Source organism: Erinaceus europaeus, chromosome 10 (genome assembly GCF_950295315.1).
Source record: "Erinaceus europaeus chromosome 10, mEriEur2.1, whole genome shotgun sequence".
Lineage (NCBI taxonomy): Eukaryota > Metazoa > Chordata > Mammalia > Eulipotyphla > Erinaceidae > Erinaceus > Erinaceus europaeus.
The window spans coordinates 91450733-91466081 of record NC_080171.1 but is presented as its reverse complement, the minus strand read 5'-3'; the positions used below and the strand labels follow the sequence as shown (position 1 = coordinate 91466081).

At 41.3% G+C, this 15349-nt stretch overlaps 1 protein-coding gene across 4 annotated transcripts in view; it reads left to right on the top strand.

Moving 5' to 3' along the window:
- Positions 1–15349, top strand: part of CDK5RAP2 (CDK5 regulatory subunit associated protein 2) — a 236132-nt gene that overhangs the window by 198854 nt on the left and 21929 nt on the right. For all 4 annotated transcript variants that reach the window (XM_060200065.1, XM_060200066.1, XM_060200067.1 and 1 more), the window contains 3 exons: positions 3027–3146; positions 12348–12464; positions 14869–15058. In XM_060200065.1, coding sequence (XP_060056048.1) covers positions 3027–3146; positions 12348–12464; positions 14869–15058 — 427 coding nt within the window. The remainder of the gene's footprint in view (positions 1–3026; positions 3147–12347; positions 12465–14868; positions 15059–15349) is intronic.

Below are 15349 nucleotides of genomic sequence, written 5' to 3'. Positions count from 1 at the left end.
CCCCACCCGGTACACCACTACTGAGCCCCCCTCTCTGTTATTTCTTTCTGTGATTTGCTTTCTCCTAATTTAGGTAAGACTGCACAATATCAGTTCAGCATCAAACTCTGCCCCTTTCCAGGAACCCCTAAGACTAACCCCATAAGCGTTTGTGGGAAAAGATGGGAATATGATCCCCCAGCCAGATCACTTCAATCAGGATAGCTGAGATCACTCTAGCTATAGTTCTGGGTCCTAGCTATTCTTCCTTTTGCTTGCAAGCACCGCCCCCCCCCCCCCCTTTTCCCCCTAACCTTCACTTTATCTGCCACCCAAACCTTGACCTGTTTTCGACGTAGAACCTTCTAGACACTTCTTTTATATTTATCTGGGGGTCTGTGATCTTGGTTGATTACCCGGTACTGGGCCAGTACTCTGTGGAGCCATGATGAAAACCTGCCAGTTAGATTTCACAGTTTGTTTCTCCTCAGAGACTATCTAGCCTCTGCACTTGTTTTTCCTTTTGTTGTGTTTATGGTCTGAGCAAAGAGATAATTTAGCAGTTTTTTCCTTTTCATAACTTAATCTTTCTGATATGTTGTTACATAACATCATTTCTCATGGTCTTAAGAATAGTTCCTTGGAGTCGGGCAGTAGCACAGAGGGTTAAGCATACGTGGTGCAAAGTGCAAGAACCAGTGTAAGGATCCTGGTTCAAGCCCCCGGCTCCCCACCTGCAGGGGAGTCACTTCATAGGCAGTGAAGCAGGTCTGGAGGTGTCTATCTTTCCCCCTCTCTGTCTTCCGCTCCTCTCTCCATTTCTCTCTGTCCTATCCAACAATGATGACATCAGTAACAACAACAATAACTATAACAACAATAAAAAAGTCACAATAAGAGCAACAAAAAAGGGAAAATAAAGAAACATTAAAAACAAGAATAGTTCCTTGAATGACTGAACTGCAGTTTTCCTTATGTTCCTGTGTTGCCGAACATTTAAGTCATTTTTAAAATTTCATAATTGTAAACAGTGCTATAGGGAATATCTTTGAACACAAAGCCTTCTCCTTGTTTGGGCGGGGTATTTTCTTAACCTAGATTCTATAAATTAGCATTGCTAGTGAGTATACACCACTGCTTTTTGGTGATTGTTTCTTATAGAATTTTTGGTTTTAAAGAAGTTAGCTGTCTGCCAGATGAGTCTTATTGTAATAGGGAGAGAGTTAATTTTTTTTCTCTCCCATTGTTGCAAAGGCCAGTGTAGAATTTCCTTCTCTTGGGTTAGAGCTACATAATTAATAAGTGGTGTCCAGTTCATCGGAAGTGTTCCCTTCAGCCCAAAATGATGACTCCAGCTCCCGTCAGATTCAGTGGAAGATGGCTTGCATCTGTGACTGTAGAGCATGATTACCCCGCGATTTGGCAGTGAGTGGCATGGATAAGCCAGTAAGAAAGTCTGCAGTCAGAACAGATAAGTTCCAGCCTCCCTTTGACCTGACCCGCCCCTGGAAGATTGAGGGGGCCTCGGAGGAGCATAACAGGAATGGGCAGGGATGTGCCAGGAGTTTATTGCAGATCCAGTCTTTTGATGCTGGACTGCCACAAGGGGCTTAGCTATTCCACCAAATGACTTGTCACACTCCTGGCATTAATAGGAGCTAGCTGAAGGTCTGGGAATTAAGTCATCTCATAAACATTCACATTCATGGCAAAATTACTATTTAATTAGGAAAAGATCTGTAACATTGTGCTACTTTTAAATGAAAGTCGTTTTGGAGGAATTAAAACTGGGTCATAACATTAGTATAATGTTTTAAAACAAACATTACTAAGACATACTGAGTATACCCTAATTGATGAATTAAAGACATTAGTTTTGCCTTTGGATACTTAATGTGATTATGCTTTAAACACTGACTCTAGAAACCTATCTCTAGATTGAAATTATGCTTCTTATTTCTTTGTTAATGTGAATGCAGCAAGGACTGAAAAAAAGAGCACATGCTCATTTTAAGAATCTGAGGATTTAAATGCCTCCAGATAAATAAATATTATGTTAAAATGTAATGTAGAAGTCTTGAAAATGCTGTTGATATTTAGGAATAGTTCCTTTTTCAGTGTATATGTATCATTCATGCAGGCAGTTCTTTTTAAACCGGGTTGTGGTTTTGCTGAATACCTCATTTTACATCTATATTTCTCCATGATCTCCATGATCTTTTATGGTTTTTCATAATGTAGCTTTAATGGCTGTGTACTACTGCATCATAATAGATGAAATACAATAATTGCAGTTAGTTTCAGTTCTTAGTGACATATATAGTGCTAAGATGAACATTTTCATGTATTCTGACAAATAGTTGTCAGCATCTCCTGAGGTTTCTTTAAATAGACTCCTAGAAATAGAATTATTTGGTAAAAGATATTGGAAAAATAACCTTTCTAAGGGCAATGATTAAAAACAGTCCCAGAAAGTTATATACATGTATACTCATACTGACAGGCTGGACTCTTGAGGACACTCTTACATTCTCACTAGGATTGAACTTATTATTATTACTATTTTCTGCTTTGTTTTTAAGTCTTAAATTGGTAAGAGATAAATAGCTGACATTCTTTTTCAAAGTAGTCTCAAAGATAGCTGGATTCATTATAGAAGTAGTTTAATCAACACTTAGGCAATTCAGGCAGACTTGAAAGTCATCTGTTAGTATCACCATAAGGAAGGCTTTAAATTAATATTTGATATTGGGAGAATAAAAGGCTACATTAGAGTTAGCATTAAAATTGTATGGAATATAATTTTTCCATGTGATGTGAAATATCTTCCTCGTGGAGGACTGCAGAGAATCATTACAGAACTGTATCAGTGGGCTGTGGGCAATAGCTCAGCCTCCCCATGCCTAGGAAAGAATTGCCAATTGCTAACTGTTTTAATATATCCAGTACCACTTGGAAATTCAAGATCACTGCATAGCATAATCTATAAATGATTCAATTTGTTGGGGGCTTCAGACTTTAAATTAAAAATGTCCTCTCTCCTGCAGACGTACTAATGGAACATATACAGGAAATTCGAAGTTTGAGAAAGCGTTTAGAAGAATCTATTAAAACAAATGAGCAGCTACGAAGACAACTGGAACGGCAAGGGTCTGAATTTGATCAAGGTAAGAAAGGACCTTCCTTTTTTTTTTTAATTTCTTTATTGGGGAATTAATGTTTTACATTCGACAGTAAATACAATATAGTTCGTACATGCATAACATTTCCCAGTTTTCCATATAACAATACAACCCCCACTAAGAAAGGGCCTTCCTGATGGTAGTCTATTGTAGCAGAGTTGAGTTAGAACGGAAGTGGGAAGGTCAGTAATGGGAGGTTAGGCACCTAAGACCCTATGATGAAACAGGATGATGGGGAAATGTGAAAATGTACCCTGTGACAATAGCAATCCCATGAATCAACATTTTCTCAATAAAGTGATACTGGAGTGGGGGGAGGGGATAATACTGTGGCAGTTTAAAGAAGGGCTTATCTCACAATTAAAACAAACAAACAAAAAAAAACAACCCAGGACTTTCCCAAAGGCAGTGCAAGGACCTGAGAATATCACATTGTGAGACACTTGCCTGGAGAAGCCTCTGTGTTTCTGGAAGTTCATTAAACTTATGACCAAAGAGGTTTCAGATCAAATCCTGGCCTTGCTGTTTATCTCCAGTATAATTTCACTTCACCTTGTTGATTCTCAGTTACCTATAAAATAGTGTTAATTATCTCCATTTTATACTGTTGTGATAAATGAAATTCTTATGCCCTTATAAGCTTTAGAGCTATAGAAAGATCTTGTTAAAATAAAACAAACCTCAAACCCTTGGATTTTGGTCAAGAGTGGATTATAAAGTTAGCATTTTACCAGTCTAGTGACTCTTACAAACCAGTCATATTTCCACATAACCACAACTATCAGTGGAATATTATTCCATAAAAAACCTGGGGCCAGGTGGTGGAACATTACAGCGTGCAATGTTCAAGCCCCTGATCCCCACCTGCAGGGGGAAAGCTTCATGAGTGGTGAAGCAGGGCTGCAGGTGTCTCTCTGTTTCTCTATCACCTCCTCTCCTCTCAGTTTCTGTCTACACCCAATATTAAATGACTACAAAAAAAAACCTAAAAGTGCATTTTCCTCTGTTAAGACAATTACATAGTTTAAAAAATAATGCCACTGTTCTATACTCATAGATTCTATTTGCCTTCTTCTATGCACATTAGCTTTCTCCACTATCCTTGCACTGCTTGCCAGGACTTTCCCAAAGGCAGTGCAAGGACCTGAGAATATCACATTGTGAGACACTTGCCTGGAGAAGCCTCTGTGTTTCTGGATTCTTGCATTGTTGATGCAAATACAAAATAGATCCCCCCCCACTTTTTTTTTTTTTGCCTCCATGGTTATTGCTGGGGCTCGGTGCCCGCATCACGAATCCTGAAGATTCCTGGAGGCTATTTTTTCCCCCTTTTTGATGCCCTTTTTTTTTTTTTAATTGTTGTGGTTATTACTATTGGTGTTATTGCGATTGTTATTGAGAGGAGGGGGAGACAGAGAGAAGGAGAGAAAGATAGACACCTGCAGACCTGCTTCACCACTTGTGAAGCAATCCCCCTACAGGTGGGGAGCCAGGGGCTTGAACTGGGATCCTACACCAGTCCTTTAACTTTGCGCCATGTGCGCTAACGCACTGCACTACCACCCAACCCATAGATTCCTTTTTTTAGTGCAGTTCTGTGAAGTGAACCCAAGTGTTCACATATATGTTCTATGACCAAGCCACCTCCAAGCCCCATTTTTATGATTTTTTTTTCTGAGAGTGAGAGGAGAGATACCCAAGCACTGTCAGACTCTCTGTGAAGTACTGTTTGTCTCTGTTCTTGATACTTTCATGAGTAGCTTGGAATGGAACTGTGTGTGTGTGTGTAATTTTATTCTTTTTCTCAATTGCCAAAGAAAGTGAAATATATCCACTGGTCTATACTCATTTTTTCTTATGGAAATTTATGTGGTCAGGAGGTGGCACAGTAGATAAAGCACCGGATTCTCAAGCATGAGGTCTCGAGTTCAGTCCTTGGCAGAACATGCACCAGAGTCATGTCTGGTTTTTTCTGTCTCTCCTTTCTCATGAGTAAATAAATAAATTCTTCAAAAACAAAAAGAAGGAAAGAAATTTATTTGTGTACACATAGAGACTTACTAAGATGGAGCCTCATTCATGCATGGTTTCTCTTCTTTTGGATCAATATTTTCCTTCAAATAGAGAGGTAAAAGAAAAGGGGAGACATCAAAGAATCAGAGTTTTCCCCAGTGGTACAGAGTTTTTTCTATGTGGTACTTGGACTATGTGAACAGCAAGGCATGTGCCCTACCCAGTCTGACTTTTCTTTTCTATTTTAGACTTTTCTTTCTTTTTTTTTTCTTTTAACTTTTAAAAAATATTTATTTATTTATTATCCCTTTTGTTGCCCTTGTTTTTTTTATTGTTGTTGTATTTATTATTGCTGTTGTTATTGATTTTGTCGTTGTTAGATAGGACAGAGAGAAATGGAGAGAGGAGGGGAAGACAGAGGGGAGAGAGAAAGACAGACACCTGCAGACCTGCTTCACCGCCTGTGAAGGGACCCCCTCCTTTAGGTGGGGATCCGGGGGCTCTAACTGGGATCCTTACGTGGGTCTTTGCGCTTCACACCACATGCACTTAACCCACTGCGCTGCCGCCCAACTTCTCTATTTTAGACTTTTCTTCTTCCTCTAACCTCTTCTACTTCTTCTTTCTCCTTCATAGAGACAGAGAGGCATAGAGAGATCACAGCACAAATCTTTCTTCAGTATAATGGGGGCCAGGATCAAACCTGGGTCATGCACATGGCAAAATAGCACATTATCCAGTTAAACTAGTTCAACCACTCTAGACCCCCTCCTCCCTCGTGCCCTCCCTCCCTCCTTTCCTTCTTCCCTTCCTTCTTAGATTTTTTATTAGTGACTTAATATTGATTTACAAAATGATAAGATAACCAGGGTGTAATTCCATACTGCTCATACTACCAGAGTTCTGTGTCCTCATTCCCTCCATTGAAAATTGGCACTAGTTCTCCCAAGGTCACAGATAGGGGTTGGCTATTATTTCTGTAACTGTCTATATTTATATATATTTGCCCATTTGTTCTATGGTCCTGTCTTCTTTTCCTTTCTAAGTCACACCTATACATAATGCTACTCTGAATGTCCTTTTTTTCCTCTTCTCTTGCTGGGTCCTGATGGAGTTGGGAGTTCACAGCCCTCTGGTCATCTTCCCCTAACATTTCTCCCTCCTCTGAGAGTATGGACCAAAATTCTTTATAGGGTACAGAAGGTGGGAGTTCTGGCTTCTGTAATTGCTGAACATAGGTGTTGGCAGGTTGATTCATATGTTTTTGTCTTTCCCTAGTGGAGTAGGGCTCTGGAGAGATGAGGTTCCAGGATATATTGGGGAGGTTGTCTACCTAGCGAAGTCAAGATGGAATCATGATAGCGCCTGCCATTTGGTGGTGTAAAGGTAGTAAGATATAAAGCAGGACAAAATGTTTAATAAACAGGAATGAAAAAGTAGGAATAGAACAGATAAGAATAGGGATTATAGAGTGGAAAGAAGCTTTGAAGTCTATTTTAGGTGTGTTCCAAGGGGCCTATGACTTTAGTAATTTTTGCTGGAGCCTGATACTTAACATGTGGGCAGACTAAAAATACTGTCCGGGGGGAGTTTGGCGGTAGCGCAGTGGGTTAAGCGCACGTGGCGCAAAGCACAAGGACTGGCGGAAGGATCCTGGCAAGCCCCCCGCTCCCCACCTGCAGGGGAGTCACTTCACAATTGGTGAAGCAGGTCTGCGGGTGTCTGTCTGTCTTTCTCTCCCCCTCTCTGTCTTCCCCTCCTCTCTCCATTTCTCTCTGTCCTATCCAACAACGACATCAATCACTACAACAATAAAGCAACAAGGGGGAAAAATATTGTTGGGGAAAATGGTGACAGAGTTGAGAACAGGACTAGAAAGCTGGATTAGGGCAGAGAGTAACTCCCAAACTTGAACTTTATTTAACTGTTTACTCTCATCAGTCTCACCCTAGGCCCATGTATATTCACATTTAGCACAGGAGCCTGTGTAACCTCTAAGTCTTTGTTAATGTGAGCTCACAGTCCATGATCACGGCTAGGAACATTCTAGACTGCACTCATTTCAGGACCAGTCTTCTTTCAGTGGCAGAGTAGGATGACCCAGCCTCCCATTGCTGCTTTATAGTGAGGGCAAGGTCCTGGAGAGGCCCACAAAAGGGCTTATGATGATTTTCCTGATGGAAGTGACTGGTGATGGTGGAGAGAGGTCTAAGAGGTCTATTAGAGGTCTAAGCCCATCATATCTATGTGGGAATCCAAGGATTCCATGACTAGGGCCCCAGATGATGGGGTGGCCTGGTATTGACCAAAGAGGCCATCATTAAGTGAGCAGTCTCTGGTGCTAATCCAGCTTTTGTAGTCCTTTACCTGACGAGCTTAGACATTCTCACAATTGTTAAAATGTTGAGTGTCATTTGTTGTATCCAGACTGATATTAGGTTTATGGGGTCTGGCCTCAAGTTGGAGAGGAAATACAACTATTATTGCAGTGGGGTCTAAGTTAACTTTTACTTGTTTAATGATTCTAACACAGGTTGTCTTAGGGACAATAATTGTCCTTTAGTTGATATATATATGTATATATATGGCCAGTATATCTTTTGGCCAATTGTATACAGTATTTCTTCTAAAGATTAACAAGGGGTGGGGACAATAATGCTAATACTGTCAGAAGAGATTAGGAGACAAGTCTTACTTTCTTTTGTGTAGTCAGTTGAGTAGATAGAATGATTGAGGGAAGTAAAGTAGGGGTTAGGGAAGGTGGATATCTAGGCCTAAGTAATTAATATTTCATTGGACAGCTTATGATGTCTTCTTTTGGTCTTTCCACTTGCTTGCCAAGCTTTTTAGGTCCAAGTCTAATCACAATGAACTACTGTGCACTTTTGCTTTGAGCTATATTGTTGCCCCTAACTTATGGATAGGTATATACATATGCCCAGTCCCCTAGGCCCCAGCCTATATCTAGGGTCTGTAACTTTGTTAGAGAGTACACCATTTGAAATGGAACTAGGTGATCCCATGTGTTAGGAAAGGCCTAGACCTCTTTCTGTATTGGTTCAAAGATAATGTCCTTACTTCCTGAAGAATTTCAACATCTCTTTCTCTCTCTCTCTCTCTCTCTCTCCCTCTCCCTCTCCCTCTCCCTCTCCCTCTCCCTCTTCCTCTCCCTCTCCCTCTCCCCCCCCCTCTCTCTCCCTCTCTCTCTTTATTCTATGCCAGGGAATGAGTTCAGCATCATCTAAGCAGCCTTATAAGCCCCCCCCTTTTTTTTCATTTCCTTTTTAAATTTAGAAAGGGAGAGAAAGAGGGTAGGAGAGATATCACAGCTCTGCTTCACCATCTATGGAGCTCCCATGAGGTGCTAGAATTCAAACCAAGGGCCCTGGGCATGATAAGGTACATGCTTCTCTCCTGGCCCCTCAAGAATGTATCTTGTGAGCAGCTTTGTGCATATGGGAAAGGCTAAGAGTATTTAGGAGTTCAAATAGTGTAGTGACTTTGGGCAAGTCACCACAGTTCTTCCAGTCTTAATTATCTTATAAAACAGTATGCAATTAAGGGATGCAGTATTATGAAAGACCCTTGCTGAGTGCCTTAATCAGCTATAAATGGTTGTGTTGTTATTGTTGGTTTTATTTTGCTATTTTGAGTAGCATTAGTTTAACCTTGCAAAGCTTTGCAATGGGCAAGCCACTTACATATTTTGAAATGAGATGGCCAAAGTTCTTGAACGGTGTAGTCTGTGGCATCAGCTGGAGTCTTGAGCCCCTAGTCCAAGGACGAGGATTGGCTGGTCCTTTTTATAGCCAGTTTAGTCATCAGCCTAGAAGGGCTTCTTTCCAAAGTACTATATATACTGTGGTTTTTAAGGTAAACAGAATGGTTGCATTACTCTCTCTCTATCCTATGCCCTCCCCATTCCTCATTTTCTTCCTTGGTCCCCCAGGGAAATTGATTAATCTGTGTCATTAGTCATATCAAACACAGGAAAGGAGTACACACCCAGGCCCATCACATTCACTCTTGGTAATGCCTGAATTGGTTTTACATTTTCCCTGGTAAATCTAATTATAGAATTATTTGGGGGCTCAAATGGCCACCAGCTACAATGGAGCAGGCAGTTGCTCTGGAGAATAATTCACTCTGACCGGAATGTTTACAAAGAGGCATTCATAAAGTATTTACTGGTGGAAAGGCATGCTGTTCTCACCATGTTGTCACAATCTCTGAAAAGACAAAGAAATAAAAGTGGCTCTGCCTTCCCCCTGCTGTGATATGTTAATTTTGGGAACATGTTTAAGAAAGGCATGACTCCTTACAATGTTGAGGTAGAATATTGTTAAAAACTGTCATCTCATATATTAGATCTTCCAGCTTGTTACCAGTTACAAAGCTCATAGTGATGACGTTCAGAGGAGAGACCGCCTCTTAGCATCAGAAGTGGAGCCTGCTGGCTCAGGCTTTGTCAAGAACTGCTCTTTGGTCTGACTGTTCCTTTGAAGAGTGACCATCTTAGCTATGGGGAAAAGTAGAATTCTGTGGAATTTTGGCTGTTCATCTGGTTGCTCTCTGATCCTACTTTGGCTGCAGCCTATCAGCAGTTGTGATATTAATATGGATGGTAATAATAGCAAAATAACATTAATCATCTTTACTGAAGTAATGGAGACTTAAGGAAGTGATGTGACTCACCAGAGGTCATGCAGCTATTAATCCAGAGCCATGATTCAAACTCAGGTGTCTCTGAAAAGACACCAGATTTCATGTGGGGAAAGAGAAGGAAGCTGGTGGGGAGGGACTCATGTGAATAAAAAAAATTGCATGGCAATATGATAAGTGAATTATTAGCACAGGCAAAAAGTAGTGCTGTAAAGTTGAAAGAGTTTGAACTTTCACTTCTGGAAAACATAATGTAGTATTGCCTTATAGAAAGGCTGCATGTTACAGATAATCAGTTGTTTGCCATGTTTCTTTCAGCTGCAGATATTATATAGAATCAAAGTAAAACCTGGTGAAAACAGTGGGGATTTGTGTTTTCTTACATTACAAGAAATCCAGAGCAGTCAGCTTTGAGAGCAGGCTTAAACACATAGAGAAAACAGACCTTAGGGGTTAGTACTTGTGACCTGTGAGTACCTTTTCTCACAGGATAGTGTCCAAAGTGTGGTGGGAAAGAAGAGGATGGGGCCCCTCCCTGTTCTTTTCTTTTCATCTGCTGGAAAATCTTTCTCAGAAGCCCCTAGCAGGCTTCCTGTCAAGTCTTATTGACCAGAAGTGGCACATGACCATGTTGTAACTGCACCAGAGGCTGGAGAGCAGGTGTTTGGCATTTCAGCTCTGTGGTATAGAAGATCCAATCAGTAAGGAAGTCAGGCAGGGAAGCATCTGCCTGTCACAAGTAGAAAGCACCTTGCACACACAATAGATGTTCTCCAGAGGGTAGCTGTGAACATGAACATTAACACAGGGTACAGATGTAGATAGCTCAGAGTATAGGTAGTGCTGAGATGGAGTGCCAAGGGAAATAATCAGCTAGAGAAAGGAGTAGGATTTTAGGAAATAAGCCGCAGCCTTCAGAGGAAGTTGAGCAGAGTTTGTAAGTGACATCAAACCCAGTCTGGCTAGCTTTAGACCTTTATATTTTTTGGCACATAGTAGGAAACACTGAATTAAACTCAGAGTTGATAAAATGTGAATGGTTTTCATAGGTGGCTGGCATTCTGCAAGTCAAGGGTGTGTGGCTCGCTGGTATGTTTGAGGCACAGTGGCTCAATTTGTCTGTTTTTGAGAGCCCTGCTAGAGCCTAAGGAAGGGCGTGTCATGAGATTAGAGTTTAGTAGTGGAGGTCTACAGTTTGGACCTTGCTTGTTTGTCTTTTTTAATAGTGGGCAATCATGTGCTTTAAACAGAGAATAACATGAATAGGCTAAATTTAGGGTGATAATCCCACCAGCAGAGTAGCAGGGAGGCAGGATCAGAGCATTTGATAAAACCTGAACTATAGGGACTGAAAAGAGTGGACCAGGCTCCGAGACATTTTGGAGGAAGGATCTGTGGCCAGGATTACCTGATTGGGCAGTGAAAAAAAAGAGGCATTTAGTAAGGCTCTTCTAGGTTTCTGTCTTGATTCAGGGATGGTGGTGACACTATTTTCAGAGGTAGGGAACAGGAGAGAGGACAGGTCTGGAAGGAAGAAAGAGAAAGAGTTTGGCTTTAGCTTTGTGGCCTGGGATTTGCCTTGGTGGAGAGGACCAGTGAAAGTTTGGACCTCAAAAGATATTCATGGAAGTTAAGACTGTCACCCTCATGCAAACCAAGATTTGGCACAGTGGATAAACCATTAAGCTTTCTCATATTAATTAGTGAATTATAGGACTACAAGTTAATAGGAGTGTACATCAACACCATTCCCACCACCAAAGGACTGTGTCGGGAATCCCCCCCCCCCCCCCAAGTGAAGCTGAACATCAACTCTCACCCTCCACACAGAGATTTTTACTTTGGTGCCCTACTCCAAACCATTGAACTTTTAAGCATGAGGTCCCAAGTTGAACCCCTGGCATCACATGTGTGAGAGTGATGTTCTAGGTCTCTCCCTCTCCACCTTCTCCCTCTCTCACAGATAAATAAATGAACAAATAATAATAATAATAAAGACTGTTACCCACTCAACCCCACTGCTGACCAACATCTCCTGTTGTTCACCTTTAGTTCACAATATGTGAGGGAACACTATCTTGTCTTCTCTCTCTCTTTTTAAAATTTAACTTTATTTTATCTGATAGAACAGAGAGAAATTGAGAGGGAGAGGGAGATAGAAAGGGAGAGAAAGACACCTGCAGCTCTGCTTCACCTCTTTGAAGCTTCCCCCTGTGGGGACCAGGAGCTTGAACCTGGGTCCTTGTGCACTATGACACATGCATTTAACCAGGTGCGCCACCACCTGACCCCCATCTTGGCTTCTCTTTCAAGTTCACTCATATTTTCCTGTGAGCTCTAATATATATATATATATATATATATATATATATATATATATATATATATATCCTTATAGGTGTGGTTTTCACTGCATGCCATGTCTCTTCCTTAGAACTTTTTTCTAGAAATTTTCTTCCACACTATCCCGGGGTTTGTTTATAAATCACTGTTTATATATGTTTTTTATAGGTTCTACAAATATGTTTGCTTGTGGTTCAGAGCTGCATAATTCATTGACATCAGAAATTCACTTCCTGAGGAATCAAAACAAGGCCCTCAATATAATGTTGGCAAAAGGGTCTAGAGGTAAGAATTAAAGAACTGGAACCCATAGTTTCTATGGCAGGGAAAGAATGCAGTTACTAGAGTTTGACCAGCCTACAGTGGTCTAACCTGCTCTGTGACTTTGGATAGGCCACTGAATCTCTCTGTACCTCAATATTCTCTTTATTTTTATTTTTATTATTTTATTCTTTTCTTCCTCTCTCCCTCCCTTTCACCTTTCTGCCTCCAGGGTTATCCCTGGGGCTTGGTGCCTACACTACAAATCCACTGCTCCTGGCTGCCGTTTTTTCCATTTGTTGTTGTTGAATAGGACAGAGAGAAATTGAGAGAGAAGGAGGAGAGAAACACTTGTTCCACTTGTGAAACAACTCTCCTGCAGTTGGGGAGTGGGGGGCTCAAACTGGGATCCCTTGTGGCCGTCCCTGTACTTCATAGTATGGGCGCTTAACCTGGTGTGCCACTGCCTAGCCCCCAACTTCAATATTCTTACATGTAAAATAGACTTACTTTATAATCAATTGCATACTGAACTGATTTCAGGAAGTGCTACTAAGATATTTTCCTTTTGCTCATTTGCTCTGTACTGCTGTCTCTCATTGGCCTTAGTTCACAGTGGAAGAGAGAGGAGCTGGCAATGGATGACTGCCAAAATCTCAAGTAGAGGTTTCCTAGCAGGAAAGTTGTTCCAGTATGTCTTATAAGGATCCCTTCTTTATTTGGAGCTTGGCGTCCAATGAAGTTTCATTTACATTATCTCTTAACTACTTGAAAGATTTCTGGAATGTTATTTTATTATTCCTGTTTTCCTAATGGGAGACTGAGGTCTAGGAAATTATTAGCTGGTGGTCAAAGAGCTAGGAGATCGTAGAACTTCATCTTGATCAGCTTCACTCTTTCCCTATAAAGTATGGATGCTGATTTTGGCTTAAGAGATGAAATTGGGGCTTCTGTAAATCATTCACTTAGGAGACTTTCCTAGCTATGGTTCTGTGTTAGGGCCTGTGTAGATTCTGATACAGAAATGAAATCTGGTCTCTTCCTGAAGGGAGCCCATGGTCTGATGGGATCCCAGGATGAGGGTTAACTGTGGAACAGGCAGATTTGGGGATCTATAGAGCACTGTAGATGATATCCTGATCCAGGAGAAGCTGTTGTTCCAGAGCTTAATTTACAGGGATTGTTATATTAATAGGAATTAGTCAAGTTACCCAAGTTATTTAGAAGAGCCAGAGCTGTTTAAATAGAATACAGAGAATAGGCAAAAGGCCTGTGGGGTTAGAATTAGGAAGGTGTAGATTAGTCAGACATTATGTGAAGCTTAGTGTGGGTTGGAGTCTGAGGCGAAAACTGGTTTTTTTTTTTTTTTTAGAAAATGATCATGTTGTGGTTAAGAGTGCAGTCAGAGAGCATAGGTCTGAATCCTAGCTCTGTCACTTATTGGCTGTGCGACCCAGGGGACATCATAGTAGCTTCGACTCTTAGTTTCCCTTCTGGAAACGAGGAAACAGATAGCTCCTACCTGAAAGATTTGCTGTGGAGAGGAAAGGAAGATAAGAGGAAGGAGTATGCATAATTCCTGTAGTTAATACATCTGACATGTCAACTATTGCTACTACCGGCACTCTTAATGCTTGCTAGCTTTGTGGAGAACATACATGATTCGGAGTGCATGTGCTAATAAGCCTTTTCTATATAGTAACTTGGTTAAGCTTCACAGTGATACAAATGAGGAAACTGAGGCCTACAGTAGTGAGGAAACTTGATTGATTACCTTCATATATTTATTTATTTGTTTATTTATTTCCAGAGCTCAGTTCGGGCTCATGGTGGTGATAGAGACTGAACCTAGGGCCCCAGAACCTCAAACATGAAAGTGACTAGCGTAACCTTTATGCTATCTCCCTAAACCAGAACTTGCTACTCTTCAGCATGTTTTCTCTTTGTCAAGCTGTATTCTACTCCTAAGAAGAGTCATAATCCTCATGGGCTGAGGATGGGGGGGGGGGGGGCGGGCGGCAGTGGGCTGTTTGCACAGTCTGCTGGCCTTCTTGCAGGAGACCTGGGGCTTTCCCAACACCTGTTGCCAGAGTTGTAGGCCCTATTTATTGCCTGTGCCTGTGATTTCTACCCACCATTTGTTCTGTGAAGGAAAAGTAACTAGGTTTGCATGGTCTATTATTTGATAGAAAATTAAACAGGCCCATTTCATCCCAGTGATGTTTAATCTGTTGCCTTGATGTTGACAGATTTATCTACCCAAAATGTATAAGATAATTGGAATGCCAAAATCATAAATGCCAGATTAAATCTCGTTCTCTTTTGTATTCTTGGAGCACTCGAGCTGAAGCACTGTATTTGTGTAATAAGGTTGGAAGAAAAAAAAAATGGTGTCTTTTCTCAGTGGCACTGTTGTGTGTGTTCGCAGATAAACAGAAGGAGAATGAAAAATTACGAGAGGCCCTCTCCAGGAAGACTGCGAACCTTGAGCACCTTCAACAAGAATTTGCTTGTATGAAGGGAGAAAATGAAAGGCTGCAGAACGAAGTGGGCAAGAAGGAGAAACATAACCAGCAGCTGCTCCAGGAGCTCTGCCACAGCCATAGTGAGCTGAGCAGGTAATGCTGGACATGACCAGCTGGGCAGGCCACATGTCCAGGCCCCCAGGGTGGGCTGCTGGAATCAGGCCCCTGCTCCTGTGCACAGTATGTCAGGTGGGGATGAAGTGCGTGGAACAAAATCATTTTAGCAAGGATAGGGCCTGCAGGATGATTGCTGTGTCTATCTGATATGGATCAGAAAAGACCTATCTCAAAGCCACCATTTGAGCAGCAACCTGAACACAGGGAGAGTGTATTCTAAGTCCCAGTAAAAGATCATTTTCAGAGGAAAGAATAAGGGTCCCAAGA